Raw genomic sequence first — 18741 nt, forward strand, 5'->3', positions numbered from 1 at the left:
ACCAATTGTGATGACTTGTTGGTGTTTGACTCTTGTTGTTGGGCCTTGGTCAAGGTTGATTTGACTTTGTGAAATTAATATCATTGGATTTAGGGGATTGATGGAATGTATATTTCATCTCCCAAAATGAATGAATGATATTAATTTGGTAAGAGTCCTTCTTTGATCAATTTGAGATTTCATTTATTCCCCTCCGTCTTCATCTCATTCCCCTTCTTTATGCATTCATCTCATTTGGCCTATGATATCTGAAAGTCCTAAAGCTAGCTTATTGAAAAATTAACATGAGTATGGATGAGATTAGGCCACACTTTTTGCATATTATTTTTGTGTGTGGTATCTTTCATGAGCATAGTCCATTATACTACGTCTCTAACATGCATTAACACCAAAATTCTATTGCCCGACCTCAAATAGTTGTGACTTCTACATAAGTCCAATTATGATTGCTTAACATAGCGCTAAATTTGAAACATAAAAGGCATAGCATTCTAGTTAGTGAGATTGTAAGTCTCCCCTCTTTCATGGTATTGCGTGGAAACTTGGCCTTTTTTCCTTCCTTTGGAAGATGTCTTGGTTCAAGGATCCATGCTTTTGATAAGTGGATTGAGTATTCTCCAAAGAATGTCTAAAGTTGAAAAGCAAAAACAAAACAATACTAACTTCTAACCTATTAACTACTAACTTTTAATTTCAAGCCCTTTACTTTAATGTTATTTAATTCTAGATTTTATACATTTGCCATTGTTCATATCATTCTAATTGTTTATGTTAATGCAATTTTCACTTTGTCCATTTGGACCATATTGTGTGATATATTTTGTTTGTGTATACTTTGTTTGTTAGTGTGGTCTTTGACCATTAATGTACATAATAACAACAAAAACCCTAAAAATAACTTTTGTGTGGACTGTTGGCTTGATCTTGGACAAATGGACTTAAAATTTAGACAACATTCCTATGCTAAAGGACTTGGCCAATGCCAACTTATTGAGAAACCAAGTGCTTGAAATTTGAACTTCATCTGATACATCATTCAAGATCTCTCTAAGTTCATCTGCAACATGATCATTGTGAAGTTGTTATTTTGAACCTATGGCTTGTGGAATTCATATGTTACATGGGCTACCTTGAAGAAGATCATGGAATGGACACTATGCCAAACAAGGGATTAGACAGCGCTTTTTTTGACATTAGACAGCGCTTAAAAGCGCTGGCTATACTGGCGCTGGTATAGGTCTTAGACAGCGCTTAATTTACTAAAAAAGCGCTGGCATAGGGGGGTTTAGACAGCGCTTTTTCAGTAAAAGCGTTGTCTAAAACCCCCCTATGCCAGCGCTTTTTTAGTTAATTTCATGTTGAAATTAACTAAAAAAGCGCTGGCATAGGGGGGTTTAGACAGCGCTTTTACTGAAAAAGCGCTGTCTAAACCCCCCCTATGCCAGCGCTTTTATTAAAAAAGCGCTGGCATAGGTGGTTAATTCAACAAAATATAGTGTAAAAAAGCGCTGGCATAGGGTGGGCTATACCAGCGCTTTTACAGAAAAAGCGCTGGTATAGCCCACCCTATGCCAGCGCTTTTTTACACTATATTTTGTTGAATTAACCACCTATGCCAGCGCTTTTTTGATAAAAGCGCTGTCTAAGGTCAAAATTAAAATGCCTTTACCAGCGCTTTTTGCCTAGAAGCGCTGTCTAAGACTCCAAATTTTGGAGGATCTTTTTATACGTTTTCACCACATTATTTAGCACCTGTAAATTGCAAATTTCAGCAGATTTTCATAAATTGGAGCTTGAATCCAATCTATATGCACCTTATAGTTCAACACATTGTAGTTCTATCTTCTGAATATGCACATATACTTGAAAATCTATATGCATTATAAACACATTATAGTTCAACACAATATACTTCTAATTTCAGCAGTTTTTTGAGTATTTATATATATACTTGAAAATGTTTGCCTTTACAAAAAATCTACACATTTCTAATAACCTCCAAAAATGCTAATCAAAATGTATTTCAACACATTCTAGTTCTATCTTCTAAATATGCTATATAACCTGAAACAACACCAAATAAAGATTGTAGTAAGCAAATGGAATTCACTCAAAGTTATTCAGATCACATTCAAAATTAAAGTAAGAGTTCAATACCTCACAAAACCTGTAGCTCGATAATGAATTGACACAATTCCTCTTTAATTTCATCCAACTGATCTTTTGAGTAATAAGCACATCTATATTCATCAAAGTACTACATAATAATATAACATAGTATGATTTAGTTAAATCTATTTAATTATGAGAAATATGTGTTAGATATGAAAATAACTCATAAGTTAGAAATCCATACATCAGATGGAATATCTGTTCGATCCATAAGAAGAGTTTCTTTCATAAACCTCAACGTGTAATATCCACAATCTATATTATTACGCTGTCGAGGACACTACACATGGAAAAACAATATGGATAAATATCCTAAGTTTTATCATGTGTCATCACTAATATAATCAAAATTGTGATAATTAATATACCTCCACTCTATTCCATGTAATGTTATTGGCTTTTCTCTTTGGTACTTGAATTTTTCTTTGTGCTCGAACAGTTTGTATAATGCTATAATGAAATATAAACGAATATTTAGAACAATTCACATAAATAAATAAGTATACACACGAATATTGGGTTATTTGCACTTACGTGTCAACTATCGTCTTCATAGCAGGGTATGTTGTCCAATCCTTGTGTAAAGAATCCAAATAATACACAATTTCTTTAAAAGGATTTATCGCGACCAACAACCAATGTCCACTGTAATAAAACAAATGTTAGATGGAAACTTTCTACACGACGTCAAAATATGAAAAATTATAACAGATGAATTTAGATTGAAGAACTAACCCGTCGCCGGTATTAAACGGTAAAAAGAACAACTTTTCTCTATCTGTGTCGGCCATAAAGCGCTCGACTACATACGTCCTGACTTCATCTGGTTTTCTTATCATTTCGGTTAAGTTCGTTTTCATGGGATTTAAGAATGAGAATCTTTGCTCCAACCCACGCGGACCCATCAATTTGTCATATAAATACCTTATATAAAAACATCATTAACATTTAGACTATTCATATGAAACGAGTAAATAACTTGTTCAAGAATTTAAACAAAGTAGATCGGATATACCTCATGTATGTGTTGATAACACCAACGCTTAATTGCGTATGATACAAAATTTGATCAAAATCCTCTTTACCCAATGGCTCGGCATACTCAAAACCAAAAATAGCTCCATCCATAGGTATTAAACGAACACATCCATCCGAAATATCTGTCGTTTCTAAATATGTATGGAGGCACGCTCTATACTTGGAAGGATTTTTCTTTTTAGCCCCGGTCCTCTTGGAAATTTCAGTCTTCTTAGCAACAGGAATCTAAATATCATATAATTAGTAAGGTGAAGTGTAAGATGACGAATTAACAGGAATCTAAATAGCATATAATTGTGATGTACCTCTTTTTGCGATGGAACTGACTCGATTTCCCGCGCAATCCCCTTATCTTTTGCTTTGGATTTTGTGGGAGTCTAATTAACATTAACATGTAAAAAATGTGTACGTAAAATGCGCGTAAAAAATTTGAATACCTAAAGGTTCATAATGGTTTTAAGCATACCTCATATCCTACGATAATGAGGTCTGTCGGCCATGCAACAAATGAACCTATGGCATCTCCCAATAAAGTTGCATCCGAAACATCGTCAGGATGTGGTAATAACGCATCCTTCTCCAAAGCAATATCAACCGAGACTTTCAAAGATCCAGTAGGGAGCGGTTTAGTGTGAAGTAATTCACCCAAATTGTTATGAACTTTCCCCTTGCCAACCATCCGATAAGTCGGTCTCGCTAAGTAGAGGTGACAAGGTGAAATGCCCTAAAACCAATAATAAATATGACATTTTTAATGTGTATATATGACAATTAAATAAATTAAGCTAATTTAATTTCATAATAAGATATATAATTACCTCTGGAATAGTCGGTTGAAAATTACAATTGATACTATCTTTGTCACTAGTATCTTTAAAACCCGCTGCTCGATCTCTTTCTCTTTCCTTTCTTAATTCAAGAACTTCAGCTTTTAATGCTTCCAAAGTTTGCTGCAGTTCTTTATTGCTAGGAGTCTTTTGTTTTTTAATATTCAAGGATTTTTGAGTGATCCCAAATCCCTTGCCCCTCACCCGACCAGAATACTCGGGAACATCTAATGCTCGACTCAGTATGCTCCTGCAATCAGTGTCTTCATATGGAACTATAGATTGAGATAGAGTCTCCTGAAAATCATATGAACATACACACAATAGTAATGTTATTGTCTTAAGTAAGTGTCAAAGTCAAAGTGTTCGAAATTGGACGATTCAAAAGTGTCAAAGTCAAAGTGTTATTGTCTTAAATAATGCTATACTTACACATTTCTCAAATATTTGTTGAACGTCTTCTTTAATCTTTCCATCCTTACCGACACGGGCTTCCTTCCACAAAACATGTGCCGGAAGAGATGTTTCAGAACTATTCTCCTTTGTTAACTACACATTAAGCATAATATGATCAAATATAACTCATGACAAAATATGATCAAATATAACAAGTATATCAATGCAATTTATAGATACTTACTATAGACTGCTCTAAGCGTCCATATCCAACACGCCCTTTTCTATAGGGATACGCCGGACTTGATGCTCTTTGCCGGTTTGTTTCACTTACACTCTTAAATTCTTGGGTTTTTCGTTTGGATTTAAACGTTTCCCATTCTTTAGGTGAAATCAAACTTGCATATTTAGATGGAAGCTCTGCATCAACAAAAGTACCTTCCGTATCCCTAAGAAAGGTGGTTGATAAAAAGGTTCTAAACCCTCTTAGTAACTTTCCGGCCAATTTGAGACAATGATCTCTTCTGTTTTCTTCGATGTCGAAACACCTCTACGAAAAACATACACACATTGCGTTAGTACAATTAATTTAAAGACATAATCGTCATTAAAAACAAATAACATCACATATGGTACCTTTATCTCACTCCATATTTTGTCTTTAGCTTCGTTCAATTGTTTATTTCTCCAATTATCACAAGTAATTGGAACTTCATTCCTTACCAATGCACCAATAAAACTTGTCAATGTTGAACCGTTAGGCTCAATTAGTTGTCCACCTTCGTTCCAATGCACTTTTATTAAAACGCCTCGATCTCTATCTCGAATAACTTTCTTCATAACCGTTATTCCACGTTTAATTTCCCTTTCCGCACCACCAACGGTCTCATCACCATGTGGGTGATCCTCGTTACTAGCCATCTGTAATAAAGAAAAACATAAACACAATATTAAGCAAATATGAATACAAATCAAGTAAGTGTCAAAGTCAAAGTGTATTGAATTGGACGAAAATTACATGGTAGCCTACAAACGGGCCAAAGGACTCAAAAATGAACTCGATTCGTCCAAATTCCGAGTGGAAGCATGTTTTTTGTAACAGTACAGCAACAGTAAAATCAGGGAAAAAGTTGTCCGAATCGAAAAACAAAGTATACCATTGGCTCCGGAATCGTGGAGAAAGTCTATTTTCATTAATCACATGCATTAAAACTCATCACGATTCAAAAATATAAAGAAATCATGCATTATCAGATATAACTTATAATCAAAGCAATTGAAAACAAAAATATAATGAAATCATGCATTATCAGATATAACTTATAATCAAAGCAATTGAAAACAAAAGAATAAAGAAACCATGGATAATTTACCTAAGTCACTAACATCTCTTTCTTTTCTTTGTTGGAATATTAATCACTTGTTTCTTAGCAATGCGTACGGATGAATTGATCCAAATTCCCTCATTATGATCGTTTCTTATATATGACTCATCCGGTATAAGATCATCAACTTCATCATTTCTATTCAACTCATTCCGTCTAATGCATGACTCATTCTCAACATCAATATCACATTGATCGACACCGCTATCATCAGTGACTTTGTTAGAGAAAAGCACTATAGACCATTTTGTACTCTTCGAGTCATTCACATAGAACACTTGTTTAGCTTGAGATGCTAGAATAAAAGGTTCATCTTTGTACCCCACCCTAGTAAGATCAACTTGCAAAAATCCAGACTTATCCATTCGTATGCCACTACTATTCACCCACTTGCAACCAAAGATGGGAATCTGAAACTTCTCGTAATCAAACACCCAAATGTGCTCAATAACTCCAAAATATGACAAATTTGCATATTTGGGGTTTAAGTCCTTCATACTTGATATATGCATTGCTTCAGCTAGCACGGTGACACCACTATTTTGCATAGTACTCTTATCATCTTGTTCTTTGGTATAAAATGTGTATCCATTAATTGAATATGCGCTATGAGAAAACACATGCAAACTTGGACCATATGCCAAACATCTCAACCTTTCTGTTACCGAAGAAGGATCTGAAGAGCGCTTCAAATAAATATGATCCTTCAACCATTGTATGAAACTTTGATTGTGCTCTATAACTATCCAATTTTCATTTCTGTTCGGATTTAACCTTCGGAGTACATCCTTGTGCATTTCAACATATGGCTCAACCTCATTATTATTGTGCAGAACATACAAATGAACTTGATCCCGTTCATCCCTTGATATTGTCACAATTTTATTCCCAATTAATTTTTTACCTTCCATTTTGTCGAAAATCTGAGCTCTGGGGAGTCCAATCGATTGAACGTTAGACAAATATTCAGTACAAAACTCAACAGCTTCTTCAACAATGTATCGTTCAACAATACAACCCTCTGGTCGACTTCGGGATTTCACGTACCCTTTTAATATTTTCATATACCGTTCAGCAGGGTACATCCATCTCATATAAGCTGGTCCACACAACTGTGTCTCTTTCACAAGATGAACAACTAAATGAACCATTATGTCAAAAAAAGACGGAGGAAAATACATTTCAAGCTCACACAAGGTAATTACAATCTCTTTTTGTAGTGTTGGTAAGATCTCGGGATCGATCACCTTACTACAAATTGACCTAAAGAAAAAACACAATTTAGTTATGGCACTTCTTACTTTTTCTGGCAAAATAGAACGTATACCTATCGGTAGAAAATGTTCCATTATAACATGGCAATCATGTGTCTTCAAATTCTTCAACTTGAGGTCTTTCATAGAAACAAGTCTTCTGATATCAGATGAGTAACCTTCTGGAACCTTAACTTCACTCAGAGACTTACACAAATTTTTTTTCTCCTTTCTAGATAAAGTAAAAGCGGCAGGTGGTAGATATGTTCGTCTTCCTTTCTTCACGGGTGCTAATTCAGTTCTCATTCCCATTTTTAACATGTCCTGCCTTGCTTTAAGGCCATCCTTTGACTTGCCTTTTATATTGAGTAATGTACCGATAACACTTTCAAATACGTTTTTTTCAATATGCATAACATCGAGAAAATGTCTCACGTACAAAGACTTCCAATATGGCAATTCAAAAAATATCGACCTTTTCTTCCACCCACCTTTCACAATCTTATGTGCAAAAGGCTTGCCAAACTCAGTACGCACATCTTTCACCTTTTCAAAAACTTGTTCACCTGACAATGCGGGTGGAGCTCTACGATGTTCGGTGTCTCCATTGAATGCTTTTCTCCACCCACGGTAGTGATGTTTAGAATGTAAGAATCTACGATGACCGAGAAACACATTCTTCTGGCAAAGTTCCAATCGAATCGTATCGGTTCCGTCTTCACAAACAGGACACGCACGTTGACCTTTAATGCTATACCCAGATAGATTCCCGTATGCTGGAAAATCATTAATTGTGCCAAACAACATCGCCCTCAAATTGAAAGTTTCTTTCCTATATCCATCATAAACCTCCACACCGTTCTCCCACAAAATCTTTAAATCTTCGATCAGAGGTGTCAAGTATACGTCTATGTCATTCCCTGGTTGTTTAGGCCCAGAGATTAACATAGATAACATCATGTACTTACGCTTCATACATAGCCACGGAGGTAGGTTATAAATCATAAGAATCACAGGCCATGTGGTATGTGAGATACTTTGAAGACCATGTGGGTTCATTCCATCAGTAGATAATGCCAATCGAAGGTTTCTTGCTTCTGATCCAAACTCAGGATAATCATTATCAATCTTCGACCACTGTGGTGAATCAGCCGGATGCCGATACTTTCCATCAATAATTCTTTCATCTGCATGCCAAGTAAGATGTCTTGCATCGGTTTCACTACGAAACATGCGCCTAAATCTCGGAATTATCGGAAAATACCATAAGACTTTTGCGGGAGATAATCTTTTCTTATATCGAGACAAACCGCATTTAGGGCACTCAGTTAACATTGCATATTCGTTACGAAACAAAATGCAATCGTTAGGACAAGCATGTATCTTATCATAGCTCATGCCAATAGAGCACAACATTTTTTTTGCCTCATAGGTTCGATTAGGAAGAACATTATCATCCGGTAGCATTTCTCTCATAAGGGCCAACAACTCTGTGAAACTTTTATCCGACCATCCATTGCCCGCCTTTAAGTTGTACAACTTTAATACCGCAGAAAGTCTTGAGAATTTAGTGCAACCTTTGTACAACGGTTTCTCTACATCGCTTACCATCCTCTCAAACATTTCAGGACAATCATGAAGATCTTCATCCAGTGCTTCTACAATCTCTTCAACTCGATCACAATCGTATGTTTCCGTGTCTTTGTCGTATGAAGCATAGGTCGTATTACTTTTCTCCCTCTGTTCAACATTCTCGTTAATTTTCTCACCATGAAATATCCAACACGTATAACTTCGATCAATTCCACGTATCACAAGCCAAGTCAATGCAGTTCCATTCAATTAACTTTGACTCACATCATTCCCATTCTAACAAGCTAGCCTTTCTTTAACTGTCTAACAGCTGACCTGCATTTTCTAAACTTGCATTTCAGTTTTTCATTCTAACACTAACCACACTAATTAACTATTTCATTAACACTAACACCATCTCCCTTTAACAGTTCTATCTAATCCTATCCAACTTACACGCCAATGCTAACAATCACATTTAACACTTGCTACAATTCATCATCAGTATAATAGAAACCTAATGGAAGCTAACACAAACCATCTCCCTTTGACATGGTGATTAATATCAAAAATATATACATTTGTTAACATACCACAAAAGAATCAACTGCCCTAACACACAAAAGAATCAACTGCCCTAACACAAGAGAATCAACTGCCCTAACACATGAACCACAAAAGAATCAACCCAGAAGCAAACCTTTATCACTAATAAACTGCCCTAAATAAAGAAAGATGAAACGAACAGAAAATGCACTTACAAAAATGTAAACGGTGATGAACGAAGTGAGTGATGAACGCAGGAATCAAGAATGGAGGTTTTGGGAGAAGCAGTGATGATGAACGCAACGAGTATGAACGCAGTGAGAAGAAGGTTGTGGGAGCGAGGGAAACAAAATGGGTCTTAACGTACTGAATGAATTCATATATTATAATTTACTAAAAAAAAATTTGGTAAATAAGGCCTTAGACAGCGCTTTTATGAAAAGCGCTGGCTAAGCTCACAAATTAAAATGGCCTTAGACAGCGCTTTGAAGGAAAGCGCTGGCACAGGAGGGGTCAATAGCAGCGCTTCTAAAAGCGCTGTATAAGGTAGGCCTTATACAGCGCTTTTTTTAAAAATTTAAAAGGCCTTAGACAGCGCTTTTGGGAGAAGCGCTGTATAAGGTGACCTTGTCAAAAGCGCTGTATAAGGTAGGCCTTATACAGCGCTTTTGTTGTGATTAATTTAAATAATTTTAAGGCCTTATACAGCGCTTCTCCCAAAAGCGCTGTCTAAGGTGACCTTCTAAAAAGCGCTGTATAAGGTAGGCCTTAGACAGCGCTTTTGTTGTGATTAATTTAAATAATTTTAAGGCCTTAGACAGCGCTTTTGGGAGAAGCGCTGTATAAGGTGGACCTTCTCAAAAGCGCTGTCTAAGGTAGGCCATTTAGCAGCGCTTTTAAAAAGCGCTGTCTAAGACCATCCATTTAGCAGCGCTTTAAGCCATCTACGTATTCAGTTTCCTTATTTTTATTTTTTTTTACCGTGTAGCAGCGCTTTTGGAGAAAAGCGTTGTCTAAGGGGCGCTGCCAAAAACCTGTTTTGGCGTAGTGGGATAAGCTTGAATGTGGCCATCTTTATTTGATGCCTTACTCTTCAAGATGATATAATTGTGCATTTGTGTGTTGCTTCATGTTGGTGTAAGCCCTAGAGGCCAATACATTTTGGTACTTGTATCGAATAATAAAAGGCATTCTCTTTATTATGGTTGATTAATAAAGTCCCTGGAATAGATAGTCCGTTTAATGTATTAAGTGTGACTTAATCATGAGAACACATTAAACATAAGGACATTATTCCTAAAGTATCCGTAGTCGAGCTTTAGTGTGAAATGGGATAACATTAAAGCATTAAGACTATTATGTTTGTAGACTGATGATCACATCTCATGGATCATGGATAAAGAGTTATCAAGTCTTAAACATAGGTATGAATATTAGGAGTAATATTTATACCGGATTGACCCGCTATGAGAATACTATATAGAAAGTTATGCAAAGTGTCATAAGTTATTCTCATGGTGATAATAGTGTATTCCACTCTTCGACCTGAAACCACTATGGATCCTAGATGTAGAGTCGAGTGCTTTATTGCTGATCCAACGTTGTCCGTAACTGGATAACCATAAAGACAGTTGATGGGTACTCCACAAAGCATGCTGAGGGACATGAGTGACCTAGATGGAATTTGCCCATCCTGCATAACAGGATAAATGTCTATGGGCCCAATATTGAACTGGACAAGGATGACACGGTCTATGCCTTGTGTTCAATATAGACATAAGGGCAAAGGGGTAATTATACACATAATTATTATCACAGAAAGGTTTTGTCAGATCACATGACATTTTCGTGTCTTGGGTAGCAGTGATGTGTTGCTAGATACCGCTCACTGTTTATTATATTAAATGTGTGATTTAGTATAATTGCCAACGTCACGAAAACTTATAGGGTCACACACAAAGGACGGATTGATGAGAGATAGAGTAACTAAGGAATACCGTAAGGTACGGTGCCCTTAAGTGAGTTATAGAACATCGTAAGGTACGGTGTACTTGAGTAGAATACGAGATATGGTAAGGTACCATGAGCTTAAGTGATTTTGGGCATATTATAAGATATGGGCCAAAATACACTTAAGTGGGCTTTTAGCTTGAAGCCCACACAAGTGGTTCTATAAATAGAACCCTTGTGCAGAAGCAAAAATTTTGCGGTTGCATTATTTTCGTTTTCTCTCACTCTCTCTCTTTCACTCAAAGCCTTCATTCGTACCACCTAGCACTGAGATTGAAGGAATCCGTTCGTGTGGACTGAGTAGATACGTTGTCATCGTTCAACGTTCGTGATCGTTTCGTGGGTCTGCATCAAAGGGTTTTGATCGTTACAAGAGATCTGCACCAAAGGTTTCAACCGTCACAAGAGGTAAATATTCTATCACTGATCATGACCATTCGTAAGGATCTCTAAAGGAGAAAATTTCAATTTCCGCTGCGCTTTGGGTCGCAATTCTCCTTCAGTGGTATCAGAGCCACTTACGAAACCATGAATCGGATAGCTGTTTATTTTTTGTATTAATATGATTAAAAGACAGAATGAATCAATTAATTAAACGGGTAATTAAATTTGGCATCATGAGTGTACGAGTTGGATGATTGATGTTGACTATGCTTCGGAATCCGACATTAGTATGGTGAAGCAGCGATACATCGATCGTCCATAGGTTACGCAATTGAGACCGATCAACTTATATATGATATAAGTAATCCTAATGCAAAATACGGTATATGTGATATATTGTTTCTGTTTCATTCATTCGAACACTAAATGATTGTTTTCCTTTGAGCGATCAATGGTTATTTGCTTCGGAATCCGACATTAGTATGGTGAAGCAATGACCTATTGATCAATCATACTGAATCAACAATCGAGGTGTGTTTGACGGTCTGAAATTGGCGCATTAGGGTTGGTGACGGCGCAAGGGTTGTGCCGTCAAGGAGTTGTGAATTTAGGGCTTTTTGGAAGAGGTCCGTAGACTGTTTCAAAGTCCTATTAGTTTGGCCGCGTGAAGCTCGTGTGACGAGCGTAATAGGCGTAACAAACTGGATGCGTGACGGTCGTAACACGCCCATGACGGTCGTCACACTCACACTGCCTGTGACGGTCGTCACACGCCTGTGACGGTCGTCACACGCCTGTGACGGTCGTCACACGCCTGTGACGGTCGTCACACGCCTGTGACGGTCGTCACACTCTCAGAGTCAAAATTTTGGGGTTCCACCGTCCGCTGACCGGGCAGCGGAACCCCCGGCTAACTCTGCGTAGTGTGATCGGTCGCCGAAATTTAATTTGGTTTTAATTAATTAAAGGAATTAAAATTTAATAATAACAATGTGTTTATTATTATTGCCTTGTGGTGATCAGTTATGGCCTTAGTTGTCCTTTATTTTGTTTTGGGTTTTTAAATACGACCTGCGTGTCGTGCCTCTCCTTTTGATCTCTTAATGTAACTTCTTTTCTCATCTCAAACCCTCGTATGTAAAACGAGTTTCTTCTGGAATGTAATGTTATGAATAAAGAGAAGAAGACAATGTTATGAAGAAAGAGAAGATTTCAATATCAAAGGAGGACAATCTTGAAGATCTTGCTTGGAGAAGCTTAGAGAAGAATTCAATATTAAAGGAGGACAACCTTGAAGATCTTGCTTGGAGAATCTTAGATCGTTGTAGGTTAGCTTAGGTTCTCTCATTGGCTTGGGAGAACAATTGCGCTAGGGGCCATAACTGTTTCATTTTGTTTGTATGTATGTTGATGCATGTGAATGTATGTTGATGCATGTGAGAGACGATTTATATGATAAACAAGCCGGTGAGATCATAAAAATTGCAATTCCCTCAAACTAAAATATTAAGTTTATGCTTTCCAAGTTTTAGCACTCATCAAGACTAGTATCGGATAATGTAGGTTTCGCCAAAGCGAGGTGCATGTTCTATATTAGTAAGGTGCGATGGGATAATTGTAATATCCAACTGCTAAAACAATGGGTCAAACTTAACTAAACAAATTATGATGATATTATATATGTTTGCTTTCCAAGTTTTAGCACTCATCAAGACTAGTATCGGATAATGTAGGTTTCGCCAAAGCGAGGTGCATGTTCTATATTAGTAAGGTGCGATGGGATAATTGTAATATCCAACTGCTAAGACAATGGGTCAAACTTAATTATAATAATATCATATATGTTTTAGAAGCAAGAGTTGGGAATAATCCATATGATGGATTGGAATAATCCATATACGCGGACTTAGAACGAAGTGAAATATGGATCTCGACCCACTAGAAAATCTTCCAACGGGATTTTCCGAATCAAATGATGAGGGTCATTTGTTTTGAGTAAAATAGTGGGAGCATATTTGATTAAAGGCCTAATTAAATATGTCAATGATACTTATATTTTCTTAATCCTTATGTAGATAACCATGACAGCAAACACCTCTAACAACATCTTGCGATCAATCCTTGACAAGGAAAAATTGTCTGGGACAAATTTTCTGGATTGGCACCGAAACCTGAGGATTGTCCTCAAACATGATAAAAAGCTGTATGTCTTGGAGACACCTGTTCCTGAAGAGGAACCTCCTAGTTCTGCACCTAAGGCAGAAAGAGATGCTTATAAGAAGCATGTCGATGATGCCAATGAAACTGCTTTTCTCATGCTGGCCACCATGAACTCAGAATTGCAAAAGCAACATGAGAACATGTCAGCGTTCGATATGATTGAACACCTGAAGCTGCTCTATCAAGAGCAAGTAAGGCATGAGAGGTTTGAAGTTTCAAAAGCCCTTTTTCAAAGCAAGTTAGCTGAGGGAGCCCCTGTAGGTCCCCATGTACTCAAGATGATTGGGTATGTGGGAAACCTTGAGAGATTGGGTTTTCCCCTCGAAAAGGAACTTGCAACTGATTTGATCTTGCAATCGTTTCCAGATGGATTCAGTCAATTTGTCCTAAATTTCAATATGAATAATATGGACAAATCTCTTCCTGAACTGCTAGCCATGTTAAGAACAGCTGAGCAGAATCTGAAGACAAAAGGGAAGTCCATTATGATGATCGGAAATGGAAAGAGACAGAACAAAAGGCCCACTAAGCAGGGTGATAAAGGGAAAGGCAAGGAAGTTGCCAAACCCAAACCCACCGTTGCTGCTTTAAAGCCTAGTGGAGGCATAGCAAAAGAAGGCACCTGCTTCCATTGCGGTAAGACCGGACACTGGAAGAGGAACTGCCCAAAGTACCTGGAAGATAAGAAGAATGGAGTAGAGACTTCAACTTCAGGTATTTTTGTTATTAATTCATCTACTTTTGCATCATGGGTATTAGATATTGGATGCGGTTCTCACATTTGTACAAATGTGCAGGGGCTGAAAGGGAGTAGAGATTTGGCAAAAGGTGAAGTTGACCTACGAGTTGGCAATGGAGCAAAGGTTGCTACTTTAGCCGTAGGATCTTATTAACTTTACCTAGTAGTTTTATAATTCAGTTAGAGAACTGTTATTATGTATCTGCAATTAGCAGGAATATTATTTCCATTTCTTGTTTGGACAAGTTTGGTTTTTCATTTATAATAAAGAACAATTGTTGCTCAATTTATTTGAATGATATATTCTTTGCTACTGCACAAATGAGCAATGGATTATATGTCCTTGATCTCATAATGCCAACTTATAACATTAATACTAAAAGGATGAAACCTAATGAGTTAAATCCATGATGAGTCACGTTGATCTTCCAAACTCCATTTGCGGACATGCACTATTGACAACAGCTTACACACTTAACCATGTTCCATCCAAAAGGGTTGAGAAGACACCATATGAGATATGGAGTGGTAAGAAACCACATATGTCTTACATAAAGATTTGGGGTTGCGAGGTTTATGTGAAACGACAAATTTCAACTAAGCTTGAGCCCAAATCTGACAAATGCTTATTTATGGGGTATCCTAAAGAAACAAGAGGGTATTACTTCTACAATCCTTCTGAGGGCAAAGTGTTTGTCGCTCGAACTGGAGTTTTCCTAGAAAAGGATTTTATTTCCAAAGGAACCAGTGGGAGGAAAGTAGAGCTTGAAGAAATTCAAGAATCACAAGGCATTGATACACCTATGGAGGAATTAGAGCAGGAAACACAAGTAGTTGTAAGAGCAACCTGCTCAAGTAGAACAAGACCAGCGTAGGTCAGGAAGGATACGTCACCTACCTGAGATATATGGATCAAGGTGATGTATTACTCATGGATCAAGATGAGCCTGTGACCTACTCATGGAATCTTCGTTTTGATGAAACAGTAAAACAATATGGATTCATCAAGAACGAAGATGAGCCTTGTGTCTACAAGAAGGTTAGTGGGAGCATGATTGTATTCCTAGTATTATATGTAAATGACATATTACTCAATGGAATCGATATCTCTACCCTGCAACAAGTAAAGTCTTGGGTAGGGAAATGCTTTTCTACGAAGGACCTAGGTGAAGCAGCCTATATATTAGGAATCAGAATCTATAGAGATAGATCATAAAATGCTTGGCCTAAGTCAGAGTACATAGACAAGGTGCTGAGACGCTTTAATATGAATGATTACAATGGTTATGTGTTTTGCTGAAATGGTGGCGCTGTGAGCTTGAAAAGTTCAAAGCAAGATACCGTTGTTGATTCTACAACCGAGGCCGAGTATATTTCTGCCTCAAATACAGAAAAGGGAGTTGTTTGGATCAAAAAGTTCATTAGTGAACTTGACATAGTCCCTAGCATTGTGGATCCCATTGGTCTCTATTATGATAACAATGGTGCTATCGCACAAGCTAAGGAGCCTAGATCTCACCGACGATCCAAGCACATACTTAGGCGTTATCATCTCATTCGAGAGATAATAGATAGAGGAGATGTGAAAATATGTAAAGTACCTACACTTGACAATATAGTTGACCCACTGACAAATCCTCTTGCGCAGCAGAAGCATGATGGCTATACTAGATCAATGGGCATACGGGGTATGCCTGATTGGCTCTAGTGCTAGTGGGAGATTGTTGGTGTAAGCCCTAGAAGCCAATACATTTTGGTACTTGTATCGAATAATAAAAGGCATTCTCTTTATTATGGTTGATTAATAAAGTCCCTGGAATAGATAGTCCGTTTAATGTATTAAGTGTGACTTAATCATGAGAACACATTAAACATAAGGACATTATTCCTAAAGTATCCGTAGTCGAGCTTTAGTGTGAAATGGGATAACATTAAAGCATTAAGACTATTATGTTTGTAGACTGATGATCACATCTCATGGATCATGGATAAAGAGTTATCAAGTCTTAAATATAGGTATGAATATTAGGAGTAATATTTATACCGGATTGACCCGCTATGAGAATACTATATAGAAAGTTATGCAAAGTGTCATAAGTTATTCTCATGGTGATAATAGTGTATTCCACTCTTCGACCTGAAACCACTATGGATCCTAGATGTAGAGTCGAGTGCTTTATTGCTGATCCAACGTTGTCCGTAACTGGATAACCATAAAGACAGTTGATGGGTACTCCACAAAGCATGCTGAGGGACATGAGTGACCTAGATGGAATTTGTCCATCCTGCATAACAGGATAAATGTCTATGGGCCCAATATTGAACTGGACAAGGATGACACGGTCTATGCCTTGTGTTCAATATAGACATAAGGGCAAAGGGGTAATTATACACATAATTATTATCACAGAAAGGTTTTGTCAGATCACATGACATTTTCGTGTCTTGGGTAGCAGTGATGTGTTGCTAGATACCGCTCACTGTTTATTATATTAAATGTGTGATTTAGTATAATTGCCAACGTCACGAAAACCTACAGGGTCACACACAAAGGACGGATTGATGAGAGATAGAGTAACTAAGGAATACCATAAGGTACGGTGCCCTTAAGTGAGTTATAGAACATCGTAAGGTACGGTGTACTTGAGTAGAATACGAGATATGGTAAGGTACCATGAGCTTAAGTGATTTTGGGCATATTATAAGATATGGGCCAAAATACACTTAAGTGGGCTTTTAGCTTGAAGCCCACACAAGTGGTTCTATAAATAGAACCCTTGTGCAGAAGCAAAAATTTTGCGGTTGCATTATTTTCGTTTTCTCTCACTCTCTCTCTCTCACTCAAAGCCTTCATTCGTACCAGCTAGCACTGAGATTGAAGGAATCCGTTCGTGTGGACTGAGTAGAGACGTTGTCATCGTTCAATGTTCGTGATCGTTTCGTGGGTCTGCATCAAAGGGTTTTGATCGTTACAAGAGATCTGCACCAAAGGTTTCAACCGTCACAAGAGGTAAATATTCTATCACTGATCATGACCATTCGTAAGGATCTCTAAAGGAGAAAATTTCAATTTCCGCTGCGCTTTGGGTCGCAATTCTCCTTCACTTCATTCTAAAAGTCCAAGGGAATTCTGGGTTTCTATTGACATTCTTGTCTATTGGATTGCTACCCATTTGGTCAGATCTTTTCAATTCTAAACTTTTAATTTTGTACATAGGATTAGTCTCTTCATCTTCTCCCCATTTCTTTAATTTCAAAACATCTCCCTCCTTTTCCAAAACCTTCTTTGATTGAACTTAGTTTGTTCTAAACTTTGACCACTTTTGCAAAAAAGATATAAACTTTGGCCTTATGCCATCGCATATTCAAACTTCTTTTCTAAATCAAGCTTGTAAATAGACTTAACTATACTTGACTTAAACTTTCAAAAAGCCAAAAAGAACTAACTCATTCAAACCATTTTTAGGCCTTTGTGCATTTCAAACTTAATTTTTTTTAAAAGCAATGCATCCACTTTGAAATTTGTATCATGAACTACGAGGTTTTGATCCCTCATTTTTATGTCGGTACGTAGGCATAAGACCAAAGGTCTTGCCAAACACAAAAATATAATTAATGAATTCTTTTCTCATCCCTCCATTCTATTTGTTTGTAAACATCACTTTGTACAAAATACATATGCACACAAAAAGGGCTCCCTAGGAGTACCTAGGACACTTTGGGTGCTAACACCTTCCCTCTGTGTAACCAACCCCCTTACCTGTAATCTCTGACATTTTATTAGTTTTGATTTGAAAACTTCTTACTTTCGGGTTTTGTTCGTGCTTTTTCCCTTTTCCCTTGGAAACAATAAAAGCGCAGTGGCGACTCTTGTTATTTGATCTCTAGCTTATCCATAGCTTGATGATCATGAATTTACCACTACAGCTATCCACTAAAGTATGAAGTTCAAAAGCTTATGAAGATTGGTATGGTGTCCTTTGAGGACAGAGCGCCAAACGTAAAAGCCAATTTGTTGCCTGTTCATGGTAGACGGATGTCCAGGGGATTTCCGAGTTTTTGATGTGAGACGTATCTGAATATCTTTGGTGGAGATGCATAAGACTTTGTGTTTAATAAGTGACTGTGAACATGACCATGATGGTTGTGTAATCTGTAGCGTGAACCCCCGTGGGTGTATGGTCGTCAAGAGAGATATC

At 37.3% G+C, this 18741-nt stretch overlaps 2 protein-coding genes across 2 annotated transcripts; both read right to left on the minus strand.

Annotated features, from left to right (window-relative positions):
* Positions 1-1932: 1932 nt before the first annotated feature.
* On the minus strand, positions 1933-3482 carry LOC127120294 (uncharacterized). The gene is made up of 7 exons (XM_051050705.1): positions 3188-3482; positions 2908-3096; positions 2707-2817; positions 2541-2622; positions 2357-2452; positions 2158-2257; positions 1933-2064 (listed from the first exon to the last, which is right to left on the minus strand). The coding sequence occupies exons 1-6, from the start codon at positions 3298-3300 to the stop codon at positions 2159-2161; spliced, it is 690 nt and encodes a 229-aa protein (XP_050906662.1). The 5' UTR covers positions 3301-3482; the 3' UTR covers positions 1933-2064; position 2158.
* LOC127123683 (uncharacterized) lies at positions 3342-5655 on the minus strand. The gene is made up of 7 exons (XM_051053885.1): positions 5452-5655; positions 5070-5354; positions 4678-4983; positions 4470-4586; positions 4029-4334; positions 3677-3934; positions 3342-3587 (listed from the first exon to the last, which is right to left on the minus strand). Exons 1-7 carry the CDS (start codon positions 5638-5640, stop codon positions 3342-3344), a joined length of 1707 nt encoding a protein of 568 aa, XP_050909842.1. The 5' UTR covers positions 5641-5655.
* Between the last annotated feature and the right edge of the window lie 13086 nt (positions 5656-18741).

Source organism: Lathyrus oleraceus, chromosome 2, assembly GCF_024323335.1.
Source record: "Lathyrus oleraceus cultivar Zhongwan6 chromosome 2, CAAS_Psat_ZW6_1.0, whole genome shotgun sequence".
NCBI classification, from domain to species: Eukaryota; Viridiplantae; Streptophyta; class Magnoliopsida; order Fabales; family Fabaceae; genus Lathyrus; species Lathyrus oleraceus.